Source organism: Diceros bicornis, chromosome 15 (assembly GCF_020826845.1).
Source record: "Diceros bicornis minor isolate mBicDic1 chromosome 15, mDicBic1.mat.cur, whole genome shotgun sequence".
NCBI classification, from domain to species: domain Eukaryota; kingdom Metazoa; phylum Chordata; class Mammalia; order Perissodactyla; family Rhinocerotidae; genus Diceros; species Diceros bicornis.
This window is the reverse complement of record NC_080754.1, coordinates 28,102,769-28,125,949: the sequence shown is the minus strand read 5'-3', so window position 1 is coordinate 28,125,949 and position 23,181 is coordinate 28,102,769. Positions and strand designations below refer to the sequence as shown.

Below are 23,181 nucleotides of genomic sequence, written 5' to 3'. Positions count from 1 at the left end.
TCTGACAAACGTTCAGATTACAAAACTGATCTGGGTAGGAAATCACAAAACTGTAACTGAGAAATTAGTGGCCTCATGAAACTGCAAACAGAAGATCAAAAGTTGACATTGTAGGACTGAATAAATTGATGAGGATGATTATAATTTTTATGACTCCCTGTTTGAAATATTGCTGATATTTAACGTTTTGTTTTTCCAGAGTTAGTAAACCTTTTTCTCTTTTCTCGTTAAGCTAACTATGACTTACAGCAATTTGTAAGCAAAAGGGAAGCATTTCTCTTTTTCTCCCTTATCTTATGCCTCCAGCATTTAAAAACTCTTCAAGAGTAAGTATTCTTATTTTCATGGCAATATAGTTATTTGTATAAGTTCAATAAGAATCTGTTTCCCTTACAGCAGGGCAGAATTAGAAACGGGTTATATTGCCAAGGCTTTGACTGGAATGTCATATTTGACAGAAACATACACAAACTTGGATATGACCGTACAAATTTGAGAAGCAAACACTGGACTTTCCGGAATAAAGCCACTTAAAAATATTGCCCTGGCACCTTGCTTACAAGGTTCCCAGAAACCTCACCAGGCCAGTAAAGCAGGGCACTTCCCTGGCAGGTGCAAGAACTTTAGGATATTTGGGGATATTTCCTCAAGAGAAAAGAGGAATTCACACAAATCTGTAGGTATCCCAGGTCAAGTCAGATGACAAGTCCTTGGCTTGACTTTTCCTGGCGTGGAGGTGCCTTTCAAGTTCAAGCTGAGATTCCTTATAAAAAGTTCCAGCAAAGCAGATTTAAAAGAACCTATATGATCAATTGCTACTCTTGCTGTACTTATGTAAATCATTGGGCAAAGTTTATTAAAACTAGAGTTAGTTTGCAAACCAATGACTCTTAATTTCACTGTCATTGGTACAAATGAAGGTAAATTTAGCGAGCAAACTTATGTTTCAATAGAAACTGTAATACACATTTGTGGATGTTGGATTTTGGTTCTGTTCATTAAAAACTTCAAGGTTTTTGTTTTTTATCTGTAAATTGGACTGGATCCTGAATTCTGCTAGTTTGCTCAAATATCTGGTACAGATCTCCAAATGGACGTTTTCAATTTTTTCTTTCCTTTTCATTTCCAATCATTGAGAACTAAAATCACGTTTTTTCCTGAAGCCCGGGAACCTGAAGCTGGAGAACTTGATATAAACCTAAGAGAGCGCACCACGACAACCCATGTTGGGACGATCTTCACGCCTGTTTCTGTGTAAGCCACTCAAAAGGTTTACCTGAACACCTGATGACATCATCGGAGACATTTTAAACTGCAGGGGATTCTTCAATGCTGACATCCAGAGATCTTCTTGAATAACCATACCCTGGGCTCAGAAATTGGTTTATCATTTGCTCCAAACCCATTAACTTTGCTTTTCTTTTCTAAAAATGCTTCCTATTAAATACCTGGTTACTTGCTGACACAACATAGGCCTAACTTTGGGAGACCCTTTCTATGTTCCAGAGATGATCCAAAAGCCCTGAAGGGAACTCAAACCAAGGAACTAGACACCGTCAGAGGTTTCTCTGCAGCATCGTTGTCATGGAGACTGGGTCCTATTGAATTCTTGGATTGCAGGGGACCATACTGAAAACGCCACAGGGAACAAGAATCATGCCACAGAAGTACATCACAAGTGGGATCTCCCAAACTTTGGCTGGCTTCATCCTCTAGACACTGACTTCTCCGAATGCTCAAATGGACTCGTGACAGACTGCAAGTTGCTGTGCACAAGACAGCCTCCTATAGATGAGTAATACATGACTCCCAGGTTCTTACATTACTTGTTGGACTATTAGACAGCAGGCTACTTGGCTACATCAGATTTCACCTGAGCTTCCAGGCAGTAACCTTGATTGGTTTACAGTCACCTTCTCCAGGATTCCTCAAGGACTGAGTTCCATTATGGAGGGGATACTAAAATTTGGGCTGTCTATTTTGCTATCTGTGTGGTTATCCATGTAATTATAAGTGATGAACTTAAGTGTTGTTCCAAAGCCGTTGATCAGAGTACTAAAATATTAGTGATGCAAAGCGTAGCTCTCTCTCCCCACCCGGTACTCAAAACTATTTTAAAGTGACGGTAAAACAGTTTCATTCCTCCCATCCTGATCTTTGCCCTTTCACAGCAGAAGGTAGCTAGAGAGGCCTTCACCCCCGTTCCCGAAGACTGAAGCCTGATCATAAGAGGTGAGAACTGAAACCGAGCATGAAAAAGTTCAAAAATCTGCCCTAGAGCCAAAAGTTTTGACATAAGCTTTGCTAACTGCACCTGTGCATATTCAGCATAATCAGCTGTTGTCTAAAACTAACCAGGTCTTCCTGTCTCTCCTCACTATATGAGTGAGCTGTCTTTCCCAGAAAGTCAAGGCCCAGACATCAGGATTCAGCCTCACAAGGCCAAATGCAGGCTGATGCCGAAAACTAACCAGAAAAGTCCAGAAAGTCAAGAGAAAGGAAATTCAGTCTTCAAGGCCAAACACAGGCTGCTGGAAGGTGCCAAGCAGCACAGCCACATGCTCCTGCTGCCCTACCTCAAACCCGGAACATGCTCTTGTTCCCCTACGTAAAACCACGGCACATGCTCTCCCTCCCCTACCGAAAACCTCAGATACAAACCTCAACCTTTTTTCATTCGACCAGGTGGATCTGAGTTCTAACTCCCGTCTACTCATCTGGCTGCCCTTCGATAGTAAGGCTCTTTCCTTGCCACAAGCCTGCTGTTTCAGTTCCTTTACTTTTTTGGCCCTCCTGTGCGCTGGGTAAATGAACCTGTGTTTGGGATCGGTAACAAATATGATTAAGTTTTTCAGTAATTTACATACTCTTGCAGAGTGGGGAAAAGCACATTAGAATTCAAGTGCCTCGCCCGACACAGAGAATGTCAACAAATTAGCTTCTAAGAATACTTTATTCCTTGGTTTAAAACACTTATGTCAATTGGCAGCAATTGTGGCACAAACTGTACATAACAGATTCGTCACTGTTTTCATTGTCCATTAATCCATTTTCTCATTGGAGTAATTATCAGTTGAGTCTTCATGGAACAATTACAGGGACCCACGTGCCTATGTACCTCACTCCCATAGAGATTCCACTCTCCTCCATTCTGATATTGTTAGTTACTGGAAGAAGTTAACCTGCCTTGTCATCAACACGTGGTTTCTCTGCTCCCTTCATTCTTGCCTGAAGGTCCCTGCTAGAAGCTACAACCAGAGATTGGGTCTTCTGGAAGAAGCACCCAAAAAAGACAGCCTGAGAAAGGGATATAGGGAACAGATGCATGATTACAGCCTTCCTAGAAGAAGCTGACACACCCACCATAGCAGATACCGGGAGGACCTGACACTCAGGACTCTAGGACTACAGGGTCTGGGAACAGATGACTTCAGGAACACAGACTTTTGAGCCAATACCGACAGAATTCACAACACGAGACTGAGTAACACTGATGAGAGAAATCTGCTGCTTGCTATTTGTTGCAGAATTTGTGGCTGTTTCTCTCAGAATTCTGTTGATCAGTTTTACTGTTTTATTTTCTGATGGGCATACAATAAGGTCCCCTTTTATGCTTTCTGTTCCATCTCCAAACCCTCATTTTTGCAGGCTATGACCACGACTATAACAACGGCCAACCTTAATTGATTATTGGTTTTGAATGTAAATCTTTGCTGGATTGACATAGTCATCCACTATACATGAAAAGGAAAAGAACAATCCAGTTTTAAAGAGAAAAAATATTTCTTCGCCTGGGCCCAGCCTATCAGGATCCGGGCACATATACGAGGTCCTACATACAGTAACTGTGAGTCTGAATATGGAAAACTGTGAGTATATTTTACAAGGTAATTAATTCTCAGGAAAACTGTAAAATGATCCCCTAATAACTGGAATTTAGAGGAGTTCTGGGTCACATATTTATGCTTGGGAAAATTCCAGTGGCCCTATGAACATTCCACAAAACATTTAAACTATAATTTGTAGATAGCTCCACTTAGTAGTAGTGTCCATGATAACTGGATAGGAACGATGACATATATTGAAAAATTGATACTCAGCCCGTGCGTGATCACTTTCGTGGCCGGCTGAAGAGCCCACAAGGCCGCTTCAGTCCCAAGGGGTGGCCCAGGCTCAGACCCCCCTTGGAAGCCCCGCCCAAGAAGCAGCAACCGGAGTGAAGATGAGAAGAGCGGTTGGCAGACCTACGCACCTGGCCCAATGCTTTCCCAGCCGGCATAAATGCCCATAGCACTTCCACAACTTTCAGCTGATGTGGTAGTACCAGAAACACAGTTCCTGCTTCAGCCCCAGTGGTAGCAGGTGGAATCTGCCAACGGATACAACCACAAATGCGCTGGCAAAACATTACTTCATCAAACACCACGAGAAACTAGAGCAACAATTCAGAGCAGAAGGAACATGACACTTCTCCAGAAACTGACCCTGAAATCACAGAAATTTACAATCTCAATGGCAGAGGATTCAACACAGGTGTCATAAAGAAACTCCATGAGTTACAAGAAGACTCAGAAAGTTCAATGAGCACAGGAATAAAGCAGGAATAAAATTAATGAGAAGAGTTAATACTTCACCTGAGAGATGGAAACTATAAACAAAAATCCAAGCAGAAATTCTGGATATGAAGAACACAATAAGTCAAATAAGAAATAATCTAGAATTCTTAAAAAATAGAGCTGGTGGGGGCCGGCCCAAAGGCGTAGTGGTAAAGTTGGTGCACTCCACTTCGGCAGCCTGGGGTTCGCAGGTTCGGATCCTGGGCGTGGACCTATGCACTGCTCATCCAGCCATGCTGTGGCAGCATCCCACAAACAAAATAGAGGGAGATGGGCACAGTTGATAGCTCAGGGCTAATCTTCCTGAGTGAAAAATGAAGATTGGCAATGGATGTTAGCTCAGGGGCCAATCTTCCTCATGAAAAAAAAAAAAGAGCTGATGTTTGCAGGAAAGAACTAGTGATTTAGAGGATAGACAAATAGAAATCCTTCAGGTGGAGGAGGAGAGAGAACTAAGATTTAAAAAAAAATGAAGGAATTGTTCAAGAAAAATCCGACTCAACTAGAAAAAGCATCCTAAGGACCATAGGTATTCCACAGGGAGAAGAGAGGGAGAAAGGAGCCGAGCGTTTCTTCAAAGTAATAATAGCTGAGAATTTCCCAGGACGCGGGAAGGAACTGGACTGACAAATACATGAAGCCAATGGAACTCCTAATTACATCAACGATAAATGAGCTTCTTCGAGGCACATAACAGTAAAACTGGCAAAAGTCGATGACAAAGAGAGTGACGTCAGCATCCTGGCGGAGTGAGCTCTTCCCTTAGACTCTCCCTGCTGAGATACAATGGAAAGGACACTCATAAATCAACAGAGACATTCAAACAACACAATAGATGTCTGAGAGACCCATGCAGCCATATCTCTGAACGTGGAGGTGCAGAACTGCCCGGGAGGCAGTGGAAAGAGGTAAGGGGAATCTCCTCTACCTCCCCCACTGGCAGACACTTAGGGCGCAGGACCGCTTGCAGCTCTGAGAGGAGAAGGGGGAGGGGGCAGTCATTCGCGGGAATGCCTTCGCTCTCTGAGTTGCCTCCCAGCCTGTGGGACAGCTCCACTCTGAGGAGGCTAGGCAATCACTGGGCCGTATTCACCAAGCCGAACATCCCAGGAGAGCAGAGAGCGAGGACAGAGCTGGAGCACCTGCGGGCACGTGCACAGGAATGAAAGCGCCCCTCCCCCACCTGGCACGCAAGTACTGTTGGTCAGCCAGAGCAAGAGACCCCCGCCAAGGTGCCGGCACACATATGTGTAAATCAGCGGCGTCCAGCAGTCAAATGCAGATAGGCTCCGTCAGCATAACTTCCAAAGGACAGACACAGCCGCCAGGGAATGGGCAGGCTTGGAATACACAGGTCCTGCCACCACCCAGAGGCAGAAGGTGGAATTTGTAACCTGATACTACCACTCTGGGATGGATCAAATCCACAACAACAAATAGTATGGAAGTGTATACTAAGACACGAGACCAGAAGTAAAATGACAAACACCCAGAAATCAATCCTGAGGGCACCGCTATTTACAATCTAAATGACAGAGAATTCTCAATAGTTATTATGAGAAAACTAAAGAAGTTACAAGAAAACTCAGAAAAATTGTTCAAGGAAATCACGAATAAAATTAACGACCAAAGGGAATTCTTGACAGAAGAGATCGAAACTATCAAGAAACATCAATGAGAAATGTCAGAGAGGAAAAACACAATGACTGAGATAGAGAAAAGTCTGGAGTCCTTAAATAACAGAGCTGAAATAATGGAGGACAGAATAAGCAATTCAGAGGACAGAAATATAGAAATGCTTCAGATGTGGGAGGAGAGAGAACTAAGAGTAAAAAGAAATGAAGACATTCTCTGAGAAATATCCGACTCAATTAGGAACTGCAACCTAAGGATTATAGATATTCCAGAGGGAGAAGAGAGGGAGAAAGGAACACAGAGCTTGTTCAAAGAAATAATAGCTGAGAATTTCCCAAACCTGGGGAAGGAACTGGAATTACAAGTAAAAGAAACTAATAAAATTTCTAATGACACCAGTCTAAAAAGACTGGCATATATTAGGCAAATTGGCAAAAGTCAATGACAAAGAAATAATGTTAAGGGCAGGAAGGCAGAAGAAAAGAATCTACAAAGGAACCCTTAGCAGGCTTTGAGCAGATTTCTCAGCAGAAGGCTTACAGGCTAGGAAAGAGCAGAATGATACATTCAGAAATCTGAAAGGCAAAAACTTTCAGCCAACAATAATCTACCGAGCGAAAATATCCCTCAGATATGATGGAGAAATAAAATCTTTCCCAGATAAACAAAAGCTGAGGGAGTTCCTCACCACAAGACGCCCACTCCTAAAAGAAATGCTCAAGAAGACCCTCACACCTGAATAATAAAAAAAGAAAGGGTTTGAAAGCTGTGAGCGAGGAGATAAATGGCAGACAAAAATGACCATGACTTAACATTACTTTAAAAATGAATTTTCATTTAATTAGCAATGACCAGGCTCAGCCTGGGACTGGGTGAGTGGCCAGTATAGCCGGAGGCAGGGGCCCAAGAGGTGCCACCCTGATGACCAGCCGCCCAGCTCTTATCCTGGCAGGGAGGCAGAGGGACGGGCAGCAGGGCAGGGTGGGACTAGGCCTCCCCAGACTCTGGGGCCTGGCCTTCCCAGCCTCCTGCAGAGCTGGGGCTGCAGCAGGCGCCACTCCTACACTCACCCCATTCCATGCATATGCCCCTCCAGGCCTTGGCCCACGTTTCTGGATGCTCCTCCGATGAGGCCCAGGCCCACACCACCCCCAACACTCCCATTTAGGAGTGGGCCTGAGAGCCTCTCCTCAGTGTTGGGCACCCTGGGCTGAGCTGTCCCCTCTGAACACACACAGACGGGAGACCCACACAGATTCGTGTGCCACATGCACACCTGGGCTCCGGGGCTCAAAAGGCCTCATGCCCCCCTGTCCTGACCATGCGACCATGGACTGCGGGCTTAGCAGACAGATGAGGTTTCTTCAGCTTGACTCGTAAATGCAGGCCCCAAGAATTGTAAGGGTGGCCACTGAAGCCAGTGAAAGCAAGGCCCAAACTGGGCTGCCTTTCTGCCTGTCAGCGAATATCCTGCAGCCCTCCCCAGAAACCCACGGTTACCCCTGAGTTGAGCAGGATGAGAGCTGAGAACAAGCTTGCACCCCAATGGAGCTTGGGACTGGGGAGACCTGGCACCACGGAAAAGGGAACACAAAAGAGCTGCAGTTCCTAGGGTTCAGCGAGGCTGGCCAGGAGCCCAGGGAGCCAGAGCCAAGCCCTGGGTGAGGCTGGGCCTGGACACAGCGGGGCCTGAGACCACCACAGTCAGGGTGGGAGGAAGAGGGAAGGGCAGCCTCCACTGGGACTCTTCGTGTAGAGAACCGGAGCCATGGCCTGCATCGGAGGTCACCTACCTCCCCAGTCTGGGCTGACACTCCCCAACGATGAGCTCCTGCCCCAACACACAAGCTCGGGCGTGCACACACAGGCACACAATGTCCACGGGCCCGGGGCTGTTCATCTGGCCCTTCAGCCACATCCTGCCCTCTCGCCCTCACCATATCCTGGTTTCCCCTGGACACCAGGGGGACAGGAATCAGTGTGGTGGTGCCCATCCTCACCTCCTAAGGCAGCAGTTCGGAAACTTCAGGGTGGCAGCATCACACCGGGCACTTTACAAATATTCAGATTCAGATTGCAGCCCACCCCAACCCGAGTTTTGGAGTCGGAGCCTGGGGCCCAGGAATATGAGAAGGTGGTCCTTGGAGGAACACAGGGTGGTCTGTTAGCAGTGTGAAGGAGAAAATAACCAGAATCATACCGGCTGCAGACACTGTGTGCCTACTGTGTACCTGGTGTTTGCATGAACCACCTGATTTCATCCTCATAGGACCTGCCAGGAAGGGACCATTATTTCCCACTCTCAGCCTCACTCACTGCCCACTGGAGGATTCACCGTTTGACATGGTTCCCTCCTCCTCTCTGCCCCTACCCAGAGGTCTGCTGGCTCCCAGAGTCTAGCACACGCCCCCCACCGCCCGACACAGGACTAGAACCGGCATCTGACTCCCCAACAGGAGGGAGTGACCAAGGTGAGACCCACTTGGAGGAATGATGCAGGGTGGACTGTGATGGGGCACACCCCACTCCTCCACTTCCCTGTCTTGAGGCCGCAGGAGGGCACACTCCTAGCCTGAGGGCCAGCCACAACCCACACAGGAGCCTCCTGTGCTGCCAGGCTGGAGCTGGCCAGGCTGGGCGAATTCCCAAGCAGCGCGCGCCCCCTGCAGTCAGACAGGGTGGCCGCAGGGCAGAGGCCAGGACTTGGCTAGGCCGACATCCAGGCACTGCTGGGTTTTCTCTTCCATCATCTCCAGTCCTCGCTTTGGTTGTTATGGTTTTCCCGTTTGAAGGGTGAGAGAAATGTTCAGTGTCTTGCACAAGATCACAGAGCCAGCCAATATTGAACCCTGGCTGCCCCCACCCCGGGTCTTTGTCTCAGCCCCCAGAGGCCCCCTCACCGCCCCACTCCCTTGATCCCAACACACAGTGCAGCAGGGCAGCTGTAGGAGGCAGGCAAAGGGTGTTTAATGGACTTTCAGGGGTCTCGGCACTCTCGCCAGGGGACTGGGCAAGGATAGGGCTCAGAGAGCCTCCATGAGGGGCTCAGGAGGTGAGGCTCAGGTGCCGGGTCTCCTGGCATCTCCGGGTGCAAATGGGTGAGAGGCAGATCGAGCCGCCTCTGGGGCCTGAGCAGCAGGGGCCACACTGGGCCGGCCGGCGTGCATCTAAACACAGAGTGGAGGAGGTCAGCTCTCCAAAGGTGCCGGCCCCACACCGCATGACCCACCAGCTCGGGAGCAAGAAACTGTCCAAGGTGCCACCCCCCTAGGCAGAGCCAAGGGAGTGGGCAGGACCCACAGAACATCACTGCAGGGGCCCTGTGGGCGGGGCTTGTGAATTACCTTCCCCGCAGCAGTCCTAAAGCTCCACTGCCACCTGTTTCAAACATTGAGCTTCAGGTTAAAAGTTGCCCGTAAATAAATGAATCCGCCCCCCAAAATTATTGCCCACTGGCCTAGTCTCAATCCTCATTCATGGCTAAGGAAACTGAGGCCCAGAAAGGGTAAGGGACTGGCCCAAGGGCAACGAGCAAGTGAGTGGTGTGGTCTCTTCCCTTTGTTTCTCCAGGGACCCCTGGTGTAGTCTGCAGGCCTGTGACTCTACTTTCAACGCTCCGCTGGCCTATGATCCGCCGCCCTCGAGCTCGGAGTGTTCCAGCTTCAGCACCAGCGAAACATGGAGGGGGGCTTTCCCTAAACCTGTACAATCTTCAGATGCCCTTTCCCAACACGACGGGCGCATGCGCATGTGTGGGCACAAACACACACACACCCACACACACGCCCCTTACCTCCTGGAGGGCTGCAGCCTCACCACTCCCTGGGGGATCGTGCCCTGCTTGGTGCAGATCCAGAGGTTGGACCTGGCGGCCAGACCCCAGCCCAGGGAGGGCTTCGGGAATGGGCATGGAGGGGCACGTCGGGAAGTGCAGGTTCCGCGTGGGCACCCAGTCAGGCCCCACCACTCTCTGCAGCCCGACAGCTTCGGCCATGTACCTGGGGAGCAACAAGCCAGATGGAGGTGGTCGTGAACCTCCTTGCCTGGTGCCCCTCATCTTAGGCAGGACAAGGCCCAGCGCTCGGCACCACGGGGAGCTGGGGCCTGTCTCATCCAGGCTGCAATGCCCTCTACCCCATTTCTTGGGGCAAGAACCCACAGAGGCAAGGAAGTGGGGGCTCCAAATGCTCCCACAAGGCCCTGGGGAAAACCCCAAAACAATAGGAAGAATGAGCGGAAGGACCTGGGAGCTCTGCTAAGGGGCCAGGCGAGATGACCCAGCTTCACCCCACCCCACCAGCCCCAGGGCCACCACTCAGGCCTCTGGTTTGCCAACTCACTTGGGTCCCAGCGCTGCACAAAGTGTCCAATACCAGTTTTTGCCACAGCCAAGGTCGAAAGGGTTGTGTCCATGTAGGTATTGGTACTGGAGGGGGCGAGGGTGGGAAGAGGAGCTCAGATCAAGCAGGACTGGGCAGGCGGCCCCCACTGCCCTCCCTGAGCCGGTCAGCTCCGCCCAGGGCTGCAGCAAGACTCCAAGGGCAGGGAAGCCGCAAGGGTCAGCCAAGGCCTCCCCCAACCCACTTCCGAGGAGCTCTCTCCAAGCGACCCCTGGCCCCGCACCCCCAACTCCTGCCGCCTCAGGGATCCCGCACCACCTGGTAGCCCCTTTGGCAGCATCCTCCCCCTCTCTGTCTCCTTTGGCCACACACATCCTCCTGCTGCCTCCTTCCAAATATGCTTTCAGATCTGCCTTGTTCTATCAAGCTGCTCCAAAGACGGCTCCACACCCCGCTCCCCCTTCTTCTCTGCTTTCCCACCACTCATTACTTCCAAACTTGTGCCTTCACTGAATTTCACTATCTGGAAGGGCAGTGCTTTCGGGCCCAATCATATTTCCTACCCAAACTCACATGGCCCCGGAAATCGGGGTTCAAAGTCCTGAGCGCCTAGTGCAGTAAAGGTCAAGACGAAAGTTCAAGTCCTCTCCTGGACACACTTGACCCAGCTCTCGTCTTCCTCGCCCTCCACCCACCAGCCTCATCCCCTCCTCCTCCCCAGTGCAGGCCGACTCTCACCCCGACTTCGAGAGCCCTAGCTACAAAGTGCTGGTCACGACCGAAAGGGGCCCAGGAGCACATCCGCCCACCACCAGCTCTCCTGTGTCCCATGCCCCTGTCACAAAGACGTTGATCTTCAACAGTATTCTCCACCAAAATGAACCAGGACCCCAGGCAGGGCAGCTGAGCCCTGGGGGAGGAAAAGTCAAGACAGCTCCAGAATGTCCCATTGTGGCCAAAACCAACACCAACCATTGTGAGAGTTTGAGTTCTGCGTCCTTTAGGGTGTTTAAAGCATTTAAGGGAAACTAAAAGCTTAAAAGACTTTGATTAAATTTACATTCAAAATTTCAAATTTAGAGAAATATATTTTCATTCATGAGATGTATATGGAGCATAGGAAAATGCTGATTGTTCAATGCTTCAAGGAATGATAGCTGTTGAAGGAATTTGTAAGAACTGACTAATACAGCAGAGCACCGTGCTCCCCCACATGGCCCCTCTCAGCTGGGAACGGAAGCCAGCAGCTCTGAGCTTCCCACACTGTCCCCTCTCACTGGCTCCAGACCCGGGTCTCCTGCTCCCATTGCGAGTCTCCAACGCCCTCACCCTCCACAGGCCCAGAGCAAAGTGGGCGTCTTCTTGTCCCGTCTCCTGCCCAACTCCCTGCTGCCTCTGCTCTCTCGGTTCTTCCCCAGGGTTTATGGCATCAGGCTTCTCTCTCTCTCTCTCTCTCTCTCTCTCTCTCTCTCTTTCTTTCTCTTCCTCCCAAAGCCGCATGCATTCCTTTGTCTGCAGGTTCACTCTTTGCTCATAAATATGTTGAGGCTTCAACAATGTTCCGGGCACTGCGCTGGGGACAGAGGACACACCACGAACAACAAAGCCAGTCGTAACTTTCAGGGTGGAGAGGGCAGCTGGGGGTGGCAGAGCAGCAGGGAGAGGGGATCAGCGAGAAGAGCAGGCAGCCTAGGGCAAGACTCCACGGTGCAGGCCGAGGAGCATCATCCAGGTGAGCAGAGGGAGCGGGACCCCGAGAGCCTGGGGCAGGGCCCATGGCAGCTGCGTTCCGTTCCACATGGGGCTGTGTGCAGCCAGGAAAGATCAGTCTGAGGACTGCCCGCTGGCTGTGGCCTCGTGGAGAGCGCAGCATCACCGTGACAGTGAGGACAGAGGCTGAAGTGGGATGAGGAAGGTGAAGAACGATGCTAGTGAGCACAGCCAACTCTGTCAGAAACTCCGGCTGTGCCGAGGGGAGTGTATGACAGTTGGAGTGGAGGCCTGTGACGTTAACGGAGATTTGCTTTGTTTGTAAGATGAGAGAGACATGAAGACGTGGCAATGATGATGCCAAGGAACGGTAATAATAACAACAACAAAGTCTAGGACACTTACTTGTACCAGCCGTTGTGCTATGTGTCTTACACATATTAACCCATGCGGCCTCCTTTTACAGATGGGGAAACTGAGGCACCAGGTGGCCAAGCAGTACTCCTAAGATCTCCATGCTGGCATGTTGTGGAGCTGACAAGTGAATTTACATGGTCTGGCTCCAGAGCCCTTACTATGAACCACTAAGCAAGTGGCCCCAGCAGAAGCTGCGGTCAGGGGAAGCAGGCGGGAAGGGAACGAAGTGGAGGTGTGTGAAGGATGCCTGAAATGGGATCTGCAGGTGATGGGAAAGAGCCCTGCCTGGTGAATCACAGAGTGCAGACCCCAGTCGGGCTTCTTAAGGGTGGAGACCCCGGACTGGAAGAACCCCATGCGGAGCAGTGCAGGGGGCGCAGGGGTTAGGTCCCGACCCGAGGCTGAAGAACCATAGGATGTGGGAAGGGACAGTGCTGCCCAAGAGAGGCTGAAATGATGGACTGAGGATGGAGAGAGAAGGCATGCAGACAACAGGGGGCTGATGAGGAAGGGATGAGCAGAGGCGTCACACGGGAGCTGTGAACCAAATACGGGGGGAGCGATGGAGTGGTGATGGGAAGGATGGGAGGAGGTGGGCACAGAGGGCTCCTCTGTCCTTTCAGCTGCCTCGGTGTCTCCAGCCCCTCCCTCATCACTGTGGCCCACTACAGTCTTCCTAAAAAAGCCGTTACTCAAGTCCCTGTCCTGCTGAAGGAAACCCACGGCAAGGATCTCCACTTTTACCACTCCACCTGCCACTGTAGCGGAGGGCCGAGACAGTGCAGGAAGACAAGAAAAAGAAATAAAGCCAGACACGCTGGAAAGGGGGAAATGAAACTGTCCTTATTCACAGATGACATGTATTTTGAGGTAGAATCAACAAAAAGGCTACTAGAACTTATAAGTCAATCCAGAAAAATTCCAAGATCCGAGACAAACATACAAAAGTCCACTGTATTTTCTAACAATAATAAGCAAACGTAAATTCAATTTTGCAAAAAATTTATAAGAGCACAAAAAACAAGGAAATACTTAGAAAACATCTAACACAAGGTATGCAAGCTGTATATGCTGAAAACTACACAACACTAAGGAAAGACATCAAAGAAGACCTGAATATGGAGAGGTATCCCATTTTCGTGGATTAAAAGATCAATACTGTTAAAAGGTCCATTTTCCAAAGCGGTCTATAGGTTCAATGCAATCCAAGTGAAAATCTCAGCAAACTTAGTTCTAGCAATTGACAAGCTGATTCTTAATTTATATGGAGAATCAAAGGAACTAGGATAGCCACAAGAACTCTGAAAAAAAGAACAAAGTTGGAGATGTCACATTGTGTCATTTCAAGACTTCATAGAAAGCTACCAGTGAAGACAGTGTGGTAGTGGCAACAAAAGAGACAGTTCAGAAATACACCCACATCTATATAGTCAATTGATTTTTGAGCAATGTGCAAAGACAACTCAACAGAATAAGGACTGTCTTTTCAACAAATGCTCTTGGAACAACCCACACGCAAAACTATAAATCTTGACTCATACCCTGCTTCATATCCAAAATTCAACCCAAAATGAATAGGAGGCCTAAAGAGAAAACCTAAAACTATAAAGCTTCTAGAAGAAAACATAGGAGAAAATCTTGGTGACCTCGGTTTAGGCAAAGATTTCTTAATTACAACACCAAAACACAAGCCATTGAAGACAAAACTGAAAACGCACTTGATCCAAATTGAACACTTCTGATCTTGGACAAACACTGGCAAGAAAATAAGGCCAAAGGCTGGGAAAAGACTGCAAAACACGTAGCTGAATCTAGAAGATAGAAAGAACTCTTTAAATCTAATACTAAGAAAACAACATAATTTTTTGAATGGGCAAACGATTGGAACAGACATTTAATCAAAGATATACAGATGGCAAATAAGAACATGAAAGGATGCTCAACAGCATTAGTCACTTGGAAGATGCAAATTCAAACCACAATGAGATACCACTACACGTTTCTTAGACTAGCTACAACGGAAAATCAGAAAACAAAAAAAGGTGACAATGCCAAATGTTAATGAGGATGCAGAAGCAACTGGATTTCCCATGCACTGCTTGTGGGAATGCAAAAGGGTACAGCCATTTTGGAAGACAATTTGGCACTTTCTTATCAAGTTAAACATTCAGTTACTGTCTAACCCAGCAATGCCACTCTTAAGAATTGACTCAAAGAAATGAAAACTTATCTTCCCATGCCTGTACACGAATGTTTATAGCCACTTTCTTTATGATCACCAAAACCCAGAAACAACCCAAATATCCTTCCGTTGGCAAATGGATAAGTAAGCTGTGGTACATCCATATGAGGGAATAGTACACAGCAAGAGAAAGGAGGAAAGAACTCCTACGGGCAGCAACGTGGAGGAATCTCAAACGCATTATGCTAAGTGCAAGACTCCAGACTCAAAAGGCTATGATTTCATCCACACGAGACTCTGGACAAGGAAAGACAAGAGGGATAGAAGACAAATCAGTGGTTGCCAGGGGCAACAAGTATGGGGAGAAACCCACTACAAAAGGGGCTTCAGAGAAGTGTGGGGGGTGATGGAACTGTTCTAAATCTTAATTATGGAGGTGGTTGCAGGACTGTATGCATTTGTCAAAACTCCTATAACTGGGCACTAAAAATGGGTGAATTTTACTCCATGTTAAAAAAAAAAAAACAAAACCTGTCCTGGCTTCCAGGTTTCCACCGCACCAAGAGAAGGCTCCAGCTGACTTTCGTGCCTTTTCCATCTGGCCCGAGCCCAGCAGTCCACTTGATTTCCCATCCACTTTCTGCTCCAATTACAACTGTCCCCACAGCATCCTCAACATTCCACAAACTTTCCGGTTTCCCTGACTTTTTGCAAGCTCTGCCCCTCACCTGCAATGCCCTTCGCTCGGCCTTCTGCCCCCAAACCCTCTACACCGCGGTCCTCTCTGAACTCTCCATTCCCTCTGAGTCTGCGCTGCGCTGCACAGCACAGGGCAGGCCCCTCTCTCAATGTGCACGGGCGAAGGGCAGGAGATTCTCTGACTTCAGGCGCCTTATCAACAGGAGCTCAGGATGGGGCCTCCCTCACCTCCATGCCCAGCCTTCAAAATAATGGATGCGCAGCCTAGCACTCACTAGGCCCTCGACGCAGTGCACCTGGGAGGGAGAGGGACCCCCGAGCCCCTAGAGGAGGTGAGATCTGAGCTGAATCTGGGCCTCAAGGCCTCACGAGGCACCTTCAAGGGAGGTCAGGCCATGAGGACCAGGGCGGGGGAGAAAGGGCGGAAAGTGTGGAGGTCCTGAAGGCCCAAGGTGACCGCCCAGAGCCCGCTTTCGTGGCGCCCCCGGAGACCCGCGTACCTTGTCCTCGTAGGAGCGCTGGGCGGTGCTCACCGACCTGGCCTTCATCAGCAGAAGCACCAAGAGAGGCACCAGGAAGCCGGCAGCGGGGACCACTACGACGATGCTGCCCACGAGCTAAGGAGCTGCGCCCGCAATGGACCTCCCGGGCCGGGACCCTCACCCCGACTCCGGCCCTGACAGACCCGCGCACGACCAGCCAGTCCATCCTCTCCCCACCCACCAACCCCTGGTAAACCTCACCCCACCCTGCCGACCTGGTCTCCGTGCCGCCCTCAGCGTCCTCCATCCAAGACCCCGCTAGATTGCCCACGCACCGCAGTGCCTCCTAGCCCCACCCATCGCCTGGACCCTACCACCCTCCCCTGGTCCAGACTGGTCCTCCCCAGGGGGTTTCTCTCTAACCCCGCCCACCACTCGCCCGCCCCCGGGACCCCGCCCTTCGGCTGTCCTCGCCCTGCCCACAGCTCGCCAAGTGGACCCTGCAGCCTGGTGGATACGCGATGACCTTGTCAATGGAGAAGGGCAGGTGGGTGGTGCGCAGGAGGAAGACCATGCAGGTGACAAGCATGGAGCCCAAGTACAAGCATAGGCACAGGAGGAGCAGGATGAACAAGCCCAAGTTCCGGTGACCTATGCAATTGTTCACCCACCTGCAGTGGTGGTCGAAGTCCTGAGCGAGAGGGAGAGGGGGCAGCGTTCTGGACACCAGAAGAGGACAGGTCAAGCTCCCCGGGCCAGGCCTACAGCCAGCCGTGGGGCCCTTGGGCATCTAGTGTCAGCCAGCCCTGGGGTAGGACAGGGGTGCCTTTCCTCCCCCTGGCCTGACCAGGCTCAGCATAGATGTCGATGCTCCTGGGCGTGTCAGCACCTGGGTCGGCAGGGGCCAGCCTCCCAGGACAGGTGCAGGCAGGGAGGCAGTGAGCTGCATGAGTGACCAAGAGTGGCTGGGAGTTACTGCCACCCTTGGCCTTAGCAGTCCCGGAAGTGGTTTGAGGTCTGCTACTGGTCCCCTGTGCAAGTGGGCCTCCTGGTCCCAGGCAGGTGCAGAGCGGGTGGGGGTGTGGGCCAGAAGGGGGCAGATGAGAGGGGCGCTCACCTCCACACAGATGTTGCACCAGGGGCAGTGGTAGGTCCGCGGCGGGCGGTGGAAGCAGCACTGTGGGCACCACTGCAGGCGGAAGGCTATGTGCTTCACCCAAACCACACGCACCGTCCTGGGGCCCTGTTCGTTGGAGCCTGGCATGGGAAGAGGATTGGGCAGCAGCGGCAGGAGCCCTTCGTCACACTGCTGCTGCCGGGGTGAGGGCCGCCCCGCAGCATCACTGGCCTAGGCAAGGAGGTGTGCAGGGGAATCCTAGTCCGCACTGAGGAAGCTGACCAAACCCAGAGAGGCTGGCAGTCCAAGGGCAGGTAGACTTCCAGCCAGAGGACTTCTGTGAGAACGCAGGCCTTTGGAACTGTCAGTGATGTAAGGAGTGTGTGCAGTGGGAAGGAAGAAGACACAACTGAGTGGTTGCCAAGAGCTGGCTTCTCTTCCCAGCCTGCCCTGGCCCTGCCTCCAAGGCAACTGGAAAGCCTCCAGAATCCTGTTGTACCGCATCTCGGTGGCTTGGGAAATGAAGCAACAGAAGCAGGGCCCAAGTGAAGGGGATGTGGGGTGACGGGGTCTTGAGGCCCGAGGAGGGGACAAGGGAGGAGCACTTTAGGAATCTTCCCTGCACGCAGGACCCTTTAGGGTGCTACCTCCTTCTCCCACGGGCCCGAGAGCTCACCTTGGTGCAAGATACCAGGGTCGGAGATGTTTAGAAACATGAGAATGCCGAAGGTGAGGACGAAGAGGGGTCCTGTGACAACAGGAAAGGCCCACTCCCCATTCTGGGCCAGCCATCTGCAACTGAGACCAGAGCAGGACTCAGCGCTGATCCTGGAGTCCCAAAGCTCCACGCGGGACTCACTCCACCTCGTCCGGACTCACAGACCTCAAAGCCTGCTCTAAATAGCCAGGGCAGTGACAGACCCAGAGAGGCTCCACCAAATGTCACCCAATACTCCTAGCCACCAACAGCTCCCAAAGGCACCAAGCACTCTATGCCTCTGTGCCTTTGCACATTGGTTCCCACTGCCTAGAATATCCTCCCTTCCCTGATGCCTCTTCTGCACTTCCCCTGTCCGGACTCTCATGATCTGTCTTCCTTTCTGACTCTCTGTAAGAAACCTGTCGGCTTGTGTGGGAGACTCACGGGAAACCAAAGAAGAGTCCGCTGACAGCGACCAGCAGGACTCCACTGAAGGCAGCGAGCAGGCTCGGGACAAGCCAGGGAATTGGGACCTGAGGCGGGGGATGGCGCCCCTTCGTGAGGGGCATGCCATCCTCCCAGAGCCGCATGGCCGGACCTCTGGTGCCCACAGGCTCCCTCCCTGATACTGGCTCTGAGAGCCCTATGTTCCCAGCGAACGCTGAGGCCATAGTGAGCTCAGAAGCCTCAGCCCAGGGTGGAAGGCAAGAAGTCCCAGTGTGACATCACAGAGGATGAGGAGAATGTGGACTAGGGGCTCTGCAGCCTGTGACTGTCACTTCCCACAGCAACCACCCCACCCCCACCCGTGCTGGGGACTGAGAGGTCCTGCCCCTGTGAGCTTGGCTTGCACACCACATGAGATTACACAAACACATGGGGAGAAGGAGGTGATTCCAATCACCCTCTCAGGCAAAGTGCCAATAGAAGCCAAAAGTGCTCATTGCTCATCTGTCTGCAGTTTTTCCTTTGGACTCTTCTAAAATTATACTTTGGGGGAGGGGGCAGCAAAATAATTTCGCAGGCTTCCTCATTTCCAGGCTTTTCATGACACAATTCTGGTCGATGAGATATAAGTGGATGTGTGTTCAGGGTTTCTAGGACAGCTTTTGCCTTCCTGATAAAGGGGGAAAGGACACAGTTGGCACAGCTCTGTTCCTTCTTCCTGTCTTGAACCTAGATGTGCTGGCCCGGGGGGGCCCCTTTGACCCGTTAGCCTGCCCCTCAACATGCTACACAGACAACATGTGAGGACCTTGTTGAGTCACTGCCCCAGCCTTGACTCCTTCCCCCTGAGCTGCGTATTATTTGAGAAAATAACTGGCTTCTCTCTTACGTGCAGCTGACAGTTGTCATTCGTTTTAGCCACTGAGCGTCTGAATCCCTCTGTGTTTGGAAGATTCCCCCAACTGGGACCCAGGGGCCACCAATGAGCCTCAGAGCATCTACCACCGACCGACTGGGGAGTCTTGGCCGACAGGCAGCCACCGCACTCATTTTCAGAGCTCCTGCGTGTTGAAGTGTAGTGGCCATTTTGGAGGTCACTTCAATTTCAACAGTGATTGTATTACTCGTGGACATGGGCCAAATATGTATTTCCAAGGTTCCTGCTTTGCTTTAAAAGCTTAGGCTGATAGTGAATGGGAGTAATTGAACTAGAACATTCTGAGAAAGTTAATTTGATTAAAAACAGAGAGCAGGGGACGGTCCAGTGGCGTAGTGGTTAGTTCGACGTGCTCTGCTTCGTCGGCCCAGGCTTTGCGGGTTCGGATGCCGTGCACAGACCTACACCGCCTGTCAGCCTGACTGTGGTGTCGACCCACATGCAAAAGAGAGGAAGACTGACACACTTCTTCGCCCAGGGCTAATCTTCCTCAATCAAAAAAAAGAGGCAGATTGGCAACGGATGTCAGCCCAGTGTGAATCTTCCTCAGAACAAAAAGAAGACAGCACAAGTCCCTCATCAACTCACAATGATTGTTACTTTTAGTTTCTTGTCTATAGAAATGTTATGTTTCTTCCTGATGTTCAAATTAAGAGGTTGAAATCAATGTAGAAGAATACTGTCTTATAATTTGCTTGATAAAATTATATTTTAAAAACTAAAGTTTACAGCTTTAGAATTTTCATTTGTCAGAATTTTGTATAACTCTATATTTCTATGCACATTTAAAATACCTACATACAGAGAGATATTAAAAACTTTTAAAGGTATATGTATAACAGAGAGAAAGAATTGGTAGCCTGCAAGAGAAATGACCTTTGAATAACAGTCTGTTGTCAACACGATACAGTAAAACGTCCTTATTTGCTTTCTGCCTATTCCACCCAGTGGTAGACAGTCATTATCTCAGCGAAAACCTAAGTGAGTCATCTGAATGGGGTCTATTCACGTACATGCTTTTTTGCTGTTTTGAGACATGTTATGACCATAGACAATTCTAAACAAATTAGTAGAATGATAGGAGAGTCCTCACTTCTAACAAAAACGGAAAATGCTGAATGTTTGTCATGGTACCTTCTGCTATGCCATGTAAAGGGCTGCTAGTCTGATGAATAACACGGCCAACACTACGACCCTTTCTTATCCTCAGGCACCTGGACTCATATAGAGCAACAGCTCTCTGATGTTGCTGTTTTCTGACGCTGAGCTCCAAATTCAGAAGAACAAAATTGACCTTGTGTCTTTTTGGCTGCTAGGTACACCACAGGCTGGCTCCGCCATCTCAGAACCCATGACACGGCACTCTCAAGCATCAAAGAATGTGAAAAACATAGAGATAGAACGAGCGTGCTCCATATTTTCTTCGTGTGCTCAATGACATTCTAAGCACTGCCTTACTTATTGGGCCCACATTGTGGGGTAAACTGATAAATTAGAAAGATGATTTCATGTCGGTTTTCTATTGGTAAAGTCTTATCAATGTGAATAAGTTTTCACTAATTTGGATCCGCTTGCAGAGTCAGGAAGAGCACATTCGAAGTCAAGTGCACGGCCCAACACAGAGACTGTCAACAAACTGGCCTCTAAGAATATATATATATATTTTTTGGAGAGGAAGATCAGCCCTGTGCTAACATTTGCCAATCCTCCTTTTTTTATTTTTATTTATTTTTTTGCTGAGGAAGACTGGTCCTGGGCCCACATCCGTGCCCGACTCCCTCCACTTTATATGGGACGCCGCCACAGCACGGCTTGCCAAGCGGTGCGTCGGTGCGTGCCCGGGATCCGAACCGGCGAACCCTGGGCCGCCGCAGCAGAGCGCACGCACTCGACCGCTTGTGCCACCGGGCCGGTCCCATAAGAATATTTTATTCCTTGGTTTACAACACTTATGTCAATTGGCAGCCATTGTGGCACACGCTTTACATAACAGATGCCTCAGTGTTTTCACTGCCCATTAATCCATTTTCTCCTCAGATTAATTACCAGTTAAGTCTTCATGGAACAATTACAGGGACCCATGCACTTATGTACCTCACCCCCATAGAGATTCCACTCTCCTCCATCTGATAATGCTGGCCTCTGTAAGAAGTTGCCCTGCATTGTCATCAACACATGCTTTCTCTGCTCCCTTCATTTTTGCCTGAAGGTCCCTGCCAGAAGCTACTGGCCAGAGATTAGGTCTTCTGGAAGAAAATCAGAGAAGTGCAGCCTGAGAGAGGGATACAGAGAACAGATCCATGCTTACAGCCTTCCTAGAAGAAGCTGATGTGCCCACCAGAGCACACACCGGAGGGATCTGACACTCGGGACTCCAGGACTCCAGGGTCCAGCAACAGATGACTTGAGGAACACAGATTGTTGAGCCTGGGTTGACAGAATGAGAATTCACAACATATGACTGAGTAACGCCCATGAGGGAAATCTGACGGTGCCTATTTGTTTCACAATTTGTGGCTTCTTGTTTCAGAATTCTGTGGACCAGTTTTACTGTTTTCTTTTCTGATCAGCATACAATAAGGTCCCTTTTTATACTTTGTGTTCCGTCTCCAAACCCTGAATTTCACAAGCTATGACCATGACTATGACAATGGTCAAACTTAGCTGACTATTGCTGTTTAATTTACATCTTTCCTTGATTGACATATTCATCCAAAATATATGGAAAGAACGATCCTTTTTGAAAGAGCAAAAATACTTCTTCACCTGGGCCCACCTATCAGAATCCGGGCACAGATCATAAGAGTTCCTCCACACTATCACGGTGAGGCTGAATATGGAAAGCTGTGAGTTACAGCTGGAATTACAAGCTAATGAATTCTCAGGAAAACTTTACAATCATGCCCTAATAAGTGGAATCCAGGGGAGTGCTTTTGCACAAATTGAAGCTTGGGACTATTCCAGCTGCCCTGTGAACCTTCTGGGAAACATTTAAACTGTGATGTGTAGAGAGCTCCACTTGTTAGTGTCATGATAACTCTACAGGAACTTGAACATACATTTACACACAGACACTCAGGAGGCTGCTTAGATACACACAGTGCCTTTACTGAGTCCCTGTACTGATCACGGCAATGTCATTATTGTCAAAGTTTCCATAAGAACTAGTTCTCTTACCTAATTGAATACATCAAATCTGTTATCATGCCCATGACTGAAATGTCACTTCTAAAAATAAATTTCATTTAATTAGCGATGACTAGCCCACAATGAGGGAACGAGAAGTATACCTTATAAGTAGCAACATGCTAAAAATACCTCCCAGAAAAATGGTACCTGTCCACTGGCTTTATAGACGGCACGTCAGGAACATTGGACAGCGTGGGGCTCTCAGAGAACACCTGGAGGTTTCTCACTACATGCCTGTAGCGAGTGGCAGCAAAACCTGGAGGAGAAAGCACACTTGATCTCGACCTTGGAATACACAAGAAGATAGGTTCAGCAAAAAACTATATCTGGAATTTGGGAAGCATCTAAGTGACTCTCCAGGCAGAGTTTAATTCTCTAGTCTTAGGGTCTTACAGCTCTAGATCTCTGGCCAGAAATCAAGGAGGTCTTTGGGTGTCTTTTACTTACACCTCTTCCTATTTGACATAAACAAAAGAGCCCAAACAGAACACGACATGCACAAGTTGAAAGCCCAGGTCCTCCCAGCACATGTGCTGCCACCGCTGCCCTGGTCGCCGTGAGGTTTCGTTTCGATATCCTTGCCTAAGGGAGGAAACAGGCATAAACAAACAGTATCAATGTGTGTAAAAATATAGCTGCTAATTGTGAGTGTGTATGTCTTCTAAAGATTAATTTACATTCATGATAATTTCCTAATTATTCCTAATTTC

The 23,181-nt window shown here is 49.5% G+C and overlaps 1 protein-coding gene across 4 annotated transcripts; it reads right to left on the bottom strand.

Annotated features, from left to right (window-relative positions):
* Positions 1 to 9,569: 9,569 nt before the first annotated feature.
* LOC131414830 (palmitoyltransferase ZDHHC19-like) lies at positions 9,570 to 22,926 on the bottom strand. 4 transcript variants are annotated; one of them, XM_058556040.1, is made up of 8 exons: positions 18,343 to 18,467; positions 17,875 to 17,996; positions 17,199 to 17,338; positions 16,600 to 16,772; positions 16,100 to 16,205; positions 10,592 to 10,677; positions 10,046 to 10,249; positions 9,570 to 9,665 (listed from the first exon to the last, which is right to left on the bottom strand). In XM_058556040.1, exons 1-8 carry the CDS (start codon positions 18,465 to 18,467, stop codon positions 9,635 to 9,637), a joined length of 987 nt encoding a protein of 328 aa, XP_058412023.1. In that variant the 3' UTR covers positions 9,570 to 9,634. The 4 variants fall into 4 exon arrangements, 1 of the variants encoding a protein (XP_058412023.1); XR_009222236.1 differs by lacking the exons at positions 9,570 to 9,665; positions 10,046 to 10,249; positions 10,592 to 10,677; ... (2 more) ...; positions 17,199 to 17,338; positions 18,343 to 18,467 and adding an exon at positions 22,619 to 22,926 and having other exon boundaries at positions 17,969 to 17,996; XR_009222237.1 differs by lacking the exons at positions 9,570 to 9,665; positions 10,046 to 10,249; positions 10,592 to 10,677; ... (3 more) ...; positions 17,875 to 17,996; positions 18,343 to 18,467 and adding exons at positions 21,461 to 21,528; positions 22,619 to 22,926.
* Positions 22,927 to 23,181: the final 255 nt, after the last annotated feature.